Source organism: Rhea pennata, unplaced genomic scaffold (assembly GCF_028389875.1).
Source record: "Rhea pennata isolate bPtePen1 unplaced genomic scaffold, bPtePen1.pri scaffold_189, whole genome shotgun sequence".
Lineage (NCBI taxonomy): Eukaryota > Metazoa > Chordata > Aves > Rheiformes > Rheidae > Rhea > Rhea pennata.
The window spans coordinates 1-8,759 of NW_026907658.1; the positions used below are offsets into that span (position 1 = coordinate 1).

An 8,759-nucleotide genomic window follows, 5' to 3' on the forward strand; every position below is an offset into this window, starting at 1 on the left:
GCCCGGCGGGGGGGGGGGTGTCTTGGGGCATCCTGGGGGGGTCTTGGGGTGCCCCAGAGGGTCTCAGGATCCTTGGGGGGGGTCATCCCCCCAGCACCCCCCCCCCCAGCACCCCCGCCCAGCCGCCTGGGTCCCGCGAGCACACGCGCCCCCCCCCCCCCCCCCCCCCACACACACACACTCGGGCGCGTCAAGTTCAAACTTTATTTCTGTTGGTCCAAAAAACACGATTTTGGTTTTTCTGAAAAACGATTAAAAAGGGGCCGAGAGGGGCCCGAGTCAATAAATTACCGCGGGCGGCGCCGGCCGCTCCGCTCCGCTCCGCTCCGCGCCGGCCGCGCTCCGCGCCGCGTTTTCCCGGGCGCCGCCGAGCCGCGGCCGCGCTCCGGGCCCGGCGCGCGGCAAAACCCGGCGCGGAGCGCTTAACTTAAGGCATTAAAAATAACATTAATTAATTAAAATAACAATAATAATAATAAAATAAAATAAAATAACGGCAATAATAGAATAACCGAGCCCCGGCGGCAATAAATAAATAAATAGGGCGGCGCGGGCCGCTCACAGCCGGTTGCGCAGGAGCACGAGGGCGCGCGCGGCCCAGTCCAGGTAGAGGTGGAGGCCGCGGAACACGGCGTGCCCGGCCTGCACGGCCGCCCACGGCGAGCCCGGCGGCGGCGGCGGCGGCGGCGGCTCGCTGGGGCGCGCCACGCTCAGCCGCGACAGCTGCGGGGGGGGGGGGGGTGGGCGGCGGCCCCCAGCCCCGCCCCCAGCCCCGCCCCGTTAGCGCGAGCCCGCCCACCCCGCGGAATTCCCCCTGCACCTCCCAAGCGCAGCCCCGCCCCCAGCCCCGCCCCGTTAGCGCGAGCCCCGCCCACCCCGCGGAATTCCCCCTGCACCTCCCAAGCGCAGCCCCGCCCCCAGCCCCGCCCCGTTAGCGCGAGCCCCGCCCCACCCCCGCGGAATTCCCCTGCACCTCCCAAGCGCAGCCCCGCCCCCAGCCCCGCCCGTTAGCGCGAGCCACGCCCACCCCCGCGGAATCCCTCCCTGCACCTCCCAAGCGCAGCCCCGCCCCGTTAGCGCGAGCCCCGCCCCGCTGGCAGAAGCCCCCCCCCCCCCCCCCCCCCCCCGCGGAATCTCCCACCGCCCCCCCCCAAGCGCAGCCCCGCCCCGCCCCGCAGCCCCGCCCCTCCCAAGCGCAGCCCCGCCCACCCCGCGGAATCCCCCACCGCCCCTCCCAAAGCGAGGCTCCGCCCACTCCGCGGCATCTCCCGCCCCTCCCAATCAAAGCCCCGCCCCGCGGAGCCCCGCCCTCCCCAGCCAAGCCCCGCCCCGCAGCCCCGCAGCCCCGTGGAAGCCCCGGCTGCCCCCTCTCCCCGCCCTCCCGCGAGCCCCGCCCCGCGCCCCGCCCCTCCCGCGGAGCCCCGCCCCTCCCGCGGAGCCCCGCCCCTCCCGCGGAGCCCCGCCCCGCGCCCCGCCCTACCAGGTGGTCGAGGCGGCGCAGCAGGCGCTCGAGGCGCCCGTGCAGCGCGCCCAGCTCGGGCTCGAGCGGCCGCAGCGCGGCCCCGCCCGCCGCAGCCACTCCAGGTGCCGCTGGTAGCGCCGCAGGTCCGCGCTGAGCCGCGCCAGCGCCCGGGCGCCTGCGGGGCCCCGCACCGTCGGCCCCGCGCGCCCCGGCGGCCGGGCCCCCCCGCCCAGGGGCCCCGCACAGGGACCCCGCACTGCGCAGGGACCCCCCCCCCGTCCGGGGACCCGCACTGCACAGGGACCCCCCCACTGCGCAGGGACCCCCCCCCGCACAGGGACCCCGCACTGCACAGGGACCCCCCTCTGCGCAGGGACTCCCCCCCGTCCGGGGACCCCCCCACTGCGCAGGGACCCCTCCTGCACAGGGACCCCCCCCCTGCCCACGGACCCCCCACTGCACAGGGACCCCCCCCGCCCACGGACCCCCCACTGCACAGAGACACCCCGCCAAGGGACTCCCCCCGCCCAAGGACCCCCTACTGCGCAGGGGCCCCCTCTCTGCCCAGGGACCCCAGGGACCCCCCACTGCCAGGGGCCCCCCCACTGCCGAGGGAGCCCCGGGGGGCCCAGGCGGTCGCCCCCCCGCCCAAGGACCCCCCCCCCCCTCCACCGCACACGGACCCTGGGGGCCCAGGTGTCCAGGCTCCCCCCACCCCCGGGGCTCCCCGGGACCTGGGCTCCCCCCACCCCCCATGGACTCCCGCGGTCCCCGCGCCCCCCCCCCCCACCGCGGGCCCAGGTGTCCGGGGCCCCGCGCTCACCTGGATGTTGGCGAGCTCCAGGGCGCCCATGGCGAGGACGGGCAGCGAGTCCAGCTTGTGCTCCCCCTCGGCCGGGAACCGCGACTTCTGCGGGGCAGCGGGTCAGCGCGGGCCGGGGGCGCCGGGGGGGGGGCAGTGGGGACTGGGGGGCCGCGCGGGGCCGGAGGGGCCGGGCCAGGGCACCGTGGGGCAGAGGGGACCCTGTCGGGCCGGGGCGGGGGCAGGGGGGCCGGGTGGGATGGGGTGGTGTGGGGCAGGTGCCGGGGGCAGGGTGCTGCGGGGAGGGGGGCACGCAGGGGGGCACCGTGGGGCAGACGGGCGGGGGGGGGCCGTGGGGGCTGTGGTGCGGGTGCAGGGGGGCCATGGGGCACGGTGGGGTGGGCGCAGGGGAGCTGCAGGGGCCATGGGGCGGGTGCAGAGGGGCTGTGGGGCCGTGGGGCAGGCGCAGGGGGAGCAATGAGGCACAGTGGGTGGGTGCAGGGGGCCGTGGGGTGGGCGTGGGGGGGGCGGGCGTAGGATGCCATGATTCAGGCACAGTGGGGCTGCAGGGGGGTGCAGGGGGCCGTGGGGGCCATGGGACAGGTGTGGGGAGCTGTGGGGGCCATGGGGGGCCATGGGACAGGTGTGGGGGGGCCGGGGGGTGGGCGTAGGGTGCCATGGGTCGGGCACAGGGGGGCCATGGGGGCTGCGGGGGGGGTGCAGGGGGCTGTGGGGGCCATGGGGCGGGTGCCGGGGGCTGTGGGGGCCGTGGGGGGGCCGTGGGAGGGTGCAGGGGGCCGTGGGGGCCGTGGGGCGGGCGCGGGGGGCCGTGGGCGGGGTACCCACGAGGAGGGCGACGAAGGCCTTGGTGTCGCTGAGCAGGGCCTTGGCGAGCTGGGCGATGCCGTCGAGGTCGGCGCGGGCGTCGGGGGGCCGCGGGCGGGGGGCGGCGCCCGCCGGGCCCGGCCACAGGCTCAGCAGCGCCAGCAGCACCCGGCACGCGGCGCCTGGGGGAGGGGGCAGCGTCCGTGGGGCTGCGGCGCGGGGCGGCAGCCCGCAGCCGGTGTGCGGGCTGACAGCCCACAGCCGCACGCGGGCTACAACCTACAGCTGCACCGCGGGGTGACAGCCCACAGCCGCACCGCGGGGCGACAACCTACAGCTGCACCACAGGGTGACAGCCCGCAGGCCGCACTGCAGGGTGACAGCCTACAGCCACACCACGGGTGACAGCCCACAGCCGCACCACGGGGTGACAGCCCACAGCTGCACCGCAGGGTGACAGCCCACAGCCGCACCGCGGGGCGACAACCTACAGCCGCACCACGGGGTCACAGCCCACAGCCGCACCGCGGGGCGACAACCTACAGCCGCCCCACGGGGTGACAGCCCACAGCCGCACCGTGGGGCGACAGCCTACAGCCACACTGCGGGGTGACAGCCTACAGCCATGCCACGGGGTGACAGCCTACAGCTGTGCCGCAGGGTGACAGCCCACAGCCACATTGTGGGGTGACAGCCTACAGCCACACTGCAGGGGGATACCAGAGCCACAGGGTGCAGATGTTACAACCACAGAGCAGGGACACAACAGCCACAGAGCAGGGTGACAGCCCACAGGCGCGGAGCAGGGTGACAGCCCACAGGCGCGGAGCGGGGACACGGTAGCCGCGAGCAGTGCAACAGTCTACAGCCGCGCGGCGGGATGCCAACCGACAGCCGCGGAGCGGGGACACGACAGCGGCAGAGCGGGGCGAGCGCCTACAGCCGCGGAACGGGGACGTGACAGGCGCGGAGCAGCGTGACAGCCTACAGCCGCGGAGCGGTGCGCGACCCCCCCCCCAGCCGCGGGGGGGGGGGAGGCGCAGCCCGCAGGCAGGGCCGGTGCCGGCGGGGGCTGCGGGGCGCGCGGGGCCGCCGGCGGGGCCGGGGGCCCGGCGCGGGGCTCCGGCGCGCTGGGAGGTCCGGCGCGCGGGGCCGCGGCGGCGCGGTGGAAAGAGTGATGCGGGGCGGTGAGTCAAGGTGGTTTCATGGAAAAGGAGCCGCGTGCCGAGGCGCCGGCGGCCGCGGGGGAGCCGGCGGCAGCGCTCCAGCGCTCCAGCGCCCGCCGCGCCGCGCCGCGCAGCGCCCGCCCGGCGGGGCACACGCGTGCCGGGGCGCACGCGTGCCGTGCGCGGCACGCCTGCGCGTGCCCCGCGCGCCTGCCAGCACCGGCTGCGGGTGTCTGCGCCCGCACGTCTGCGCTTGCACACCTGAGTCCGTGCACGTGTGTCCGTGCGTGCACACGTGTGCGCCTGGGCGAGCACACCTGCGTGTCCGTGCACACCTGCGTCCGTGCGTGTGGGCGCACGTGTCCCTGCACACCCGTACACGCGTGTGTGTGCACGCGTGTGTCCACGCACACGAGCGTGTGCTGGTGCCGTCACACGTGCGTCTCCCCAGGTGTGAGTGGCCCATGACACTGGTGCCGCCTGCACCCGGCAGCAGCTGGGGCCGTGCCACACCGTGCCGTGCTACACCGTGCCATGCTACGCTGTGCTACACTGTGCTACACCGTGCCGTGCTGTGCTACACCATGCCACACTGTGCTACACCATGCCATGCCGTGCTACACCATGCCGCACTGTGCTACACCGTACCATGCTACACCATGCCGTGCTGTGCCACACCATGCCATGCTACACTGTGCCGTGCTGCGTTACACCATGCCATGCTGTGCCACACCATGCCGGGCTACGCCACACCGTGCCGGGCTACGCCACACTGTGCCGTGCTGTGCTACACTGTGCTCCGCTGTGCCATGCCGTGCCGTGCTACCCCGTGCCATGCTGTGCTACACTGTGCCATGCTGTTCCACACCGTGCCAAGCCATGCCAGGCCATGCCGTGCTGCACCATGGTGTGCCGTGCCATGCTGAGCCGTGCCAGACCATGCCAGGCCAAGCTGTGCTGTGCCAAGCTGTGCCATGCCATGCCATGCCATGCCAGGCTGTGCTGGACCATGCCATGCTGTGCTATGCCGGACTATGCCGTGCTGTGCCAAGCCATGGAGTGCCGGCCAAGCCGTGCCATGCCAGCTGTGCCGTGCTGTGCCGTGCCAGCTGTGCTGTGCCATGCCGTGCTGGCCATGCTGTGCCATGCCAAGATGTGCCATGCTGGCCATGCCATGCTGTGCCAAGCCGTGCCGTGCTGGCTGTGCTGTGCTGGCCGTGCCGTGCCATGCCAAGCCGTGCCATGCCGGCCGTGCTGTGCCGGCTATGCCGTGCCAAGCTGTGCCGCGCTGGCCGTGCCGTGCCGGCCGTGCCGTGCTGTGCCAAGCCGTGCCGCGCTGGCCGTGCCGGGGGGTGGCGAGGCGCGGCCGCCGCGGGCAGGTGCGCTCAGCGCCCAGGAATGAGCGGCGCGGGGCGGCTCGGCGGGCCGGGGCCGATTGCGGTTTGAGGCGCGGCGGCGGCGGCGGCGGCGGCGGCAGCTGCTCGCGCCCCCGGGGCGGCGCCCGCCCGGCCCCACTGGCCCCGCGCCGGGCTCCGAGCGGCGGCGGCGGTGGCGGCACTTACTTGTCATGGCGGGGCGGCGGGCGCAGGCGGGCGCGGGCGGCTCCTTCCCCGGGCGCCGGGTCCCGCCGGGGGCCGAGGGGGGTCCGGCCCTGGCCCCGCGCCCGGCAGTGCCCGCGCGCGCTCCCCCGCGCCGGCCCTCGCTCCCGCTGCCGCTCGCTCACTCGCCCGCTCAGTCACCGTCGCGCTGCTGCTGACACGCTCGCTCACTCTCGCACTCTCACTCGCACTCACACTCTCACTCACTTGCACTGCTGCTAACGCTCTCGGTCACTCGCTCGCTCCAACAGTCACTCGCTCACTCCAACAGTCACTCACTCCCAACGCTCTCAGTCACTCTCACTCTCACACTCTCACTCACTCCCAACGCTCTCAGTCACTCTCACTCTCAGTCACTCTCACACTCTCACTCACTCCCAACGCTCTCAGTCACTCTCACTCTCAGTCACTCTCACACTCTCACTCACTCCCAATGCTCTCAGTCACTCTCACTCTCAGTCACTCTCACACTCTCACTCACTCCCAACGCTCTCAGTCACTCTCACTCTCAGTCACTCTCACACTCTCACTCACTCCCAACGCTCTCAGTCACTCTCACTCTCTCACTCACCCACAACGCTCTCAGTCACTCTCACTCTCTCACTCACCCCCAGCGCTCTCAGTCGCGCTCTCTCTCTCCCGCTCACACTGTTGCTGACACTCTCAGTCACTCACTCACTCTCACACTCTCGCTCACTCCCACGCTCTCGCGCACTCCCACGCTCACTCACTCGCACCGTCGCTCACACCCTCAGTCACCGTCGCTCTCGCTCGCTCTCGGTCACGGTCCGTCACCCGCTCGCGCTCTCGCTCGCGGCCCGTCGCTCGGAGCCGCGGGCGGGCGGGCGGCCGGGCCGGGCCGGGCCGGGCCGGGCGGGGGGCGCGGGGCGCGGCGGGGGCGCGGCGGGGGCGCGGGGTGCGGGCGGGCGGGCGCGTCGCCCCGCATGCCGCCCCGCGGCGCGCCGGCCCTTATATGCGGCGCGGGGCCGCTCCGTGTGTGCCGGCCGATGACACACGCCTGAGTCATGGCTTTTCCATTCAGCAACGCGCGCCCGGCGCGGGGGGAAAAAAAAACCCAAAAACAAGCAAAAGCCCCAAAGCCCCGAACGCGGCGACCGCCGCGCGCCGGGGGGGGGGGGGGGGGGGGGAGGGCGGGGGGGGCGGTGCGCCGGGGGCGGGGCCGGGGGCGGGGCTCGCGGCCAGGCCCCCGCCCCGCCCCGCCCCACCCCGCCGCCGCGCGGCGACACGCGCGGCCGCTGGGGGGCGCTGCACGCGGGGGGTCGTCGCTCCCCGGGGGGGGTCGTGGCCCCCCGGGGGGCTCGTTACGCCCTTAGGGGGTATTTGCACCCCGGGGGGGGGGTCGTGGCCCCCCGGGGGGGGTCGTTATGCCCCTAGGGGGTATTTGCACCCCGGGGGGGTCGTTGCTCCCGGGGGAGGGGGTCGTTGGTTCCAGGGGGCGGTCGTTACGCCCCTAGGGGGTATTTGCTCCCCGGGGGGGTTCGTGGCCCCCCGGGGGGGTCGTTACGCCCCTAGGGGGTATTTGCACCCCGGGGGGGGGGTGTCGTAGCCCCCCGGGGGGGTCGTTACGCCCCTAGGGGGTATTTGCACCCCGGGGGGGGGGTGTCGTAGCCCCCCGGGGGGGTCGTTACGCCCCTAGGGGGTATTTGCACGCCGGGGGGGTCGCTGCCCCGGAGCCGGGGCCCCCTCAGTGCAGCCCCCGCGCGGCTCCGCCCCCCCCTTCCCCCCCCCCACGGTGCAGGGCCGGCCGCGCGGGGAGCGGGGGTGCGGGGGGGGGGGGCCGGACGCCTGGGCCCCGGCGCGGGGGGCGGCTGAGTCAGGCCCGCGCCGGGGGGGGGGCCGGGGAGGTCGGAGCGGGGCCCGCGGCCCCCGGCCCCCCCGCGCTGACTCAGCCCCGGCGGCGGCGTCACGGCGCGGCCGCAGCCGCGGGACCCCCCGGCCCGGCGATGTGTCACCCCCGGCGCCGCGTCAGCGCCGCCCCCCGCCGGGCCGCCGCCGCCGGCAGGGCCCGGGCCGCGGGGCCGAACCGGGCCGGGGCCGCTCCGGGGCAGAACCGGGCCGGGGCCGCACCGGGCCGGGGCCGCACTGGGGCCGGGGCCAGACCCGGACCGGGACCTGGACTGGGGCCAGACCCGGACCTGGAGCCAGACCCAGACCTGGAGCTGGACCCAGACCGGGACCAGACCTGGCCACGGCCATGGAGCCGGACCAGACCCGGACCCGGACCGGGACCCGGACCCGGAGCTGGACCCAGCCACGGATCCGGACCAGACCTGGACCCGGACCCAGACCCGGAGCTGGACCCGTGTGTGCCACGAGGCTGTGCGCCCAGCACCTACAGCTCACACCCACCGCGCACACCCACAGCGCACACCCATGGTGCACTCCCACAATACACACCCACAGCGCACACCCATGGCACACACCTGCTGTACAGACCCACAGCGCACACCCACAGGGCACACTCACAGCACACACCCATGGCACACACTCACAGCGCACACCTGTGGCGCACACCCACAACACACACTCACAACGCACACCCACAGGGCATACTCACAGTGCACACCAACAGGGCACACTCACAGCGCACACCCATGGCGCACACCTGCTGTGCAGACCCACAGCGCACACCCACAGGGCACACTCACAGTGCACACCCATGGTGCACACCTGCTGTGCAGACAAACAGTGCACACCTACAGGGCACACTCACAGCGCACACCTGTGGCACACACCCACAATACACACAGCGCACACCTGTGGCACACACTCACAGCACACACCCGTGGTGCATACCCACAACACACAGCGCACACCCATGGTGCACACCCGCTGTGCAGACAAACAGCACTCACCCACAGGGCACACTCACAGCGCACACCCGT

The 8,759-nt window shown here is 74.3% G+C and overlaps 1 protein-coding gene across 1 annotated transcript; it reads right to left on the minus strand.

The window, feature by feature from the left end:
- Positions 1-501: 501 nt before the first annotated feature.
- Positions 502-8,470, minus strand: IL11 (interleukin 11). The gene is given in 6 exon segments (XM_062601012.1): positions 502-723; positions 1,481-1,560; positions 1,563-1,637; positions 2,282-2,372; positions 3,111-3,271; positions 8,458-8,470. Coding segments are annotated over 6 exon segments (585 nt in total). The 3' UTR covers positions 502-558.
- Between the last annotated feature and the right edge of the window lie 289 nt (positions 8,471-8,759).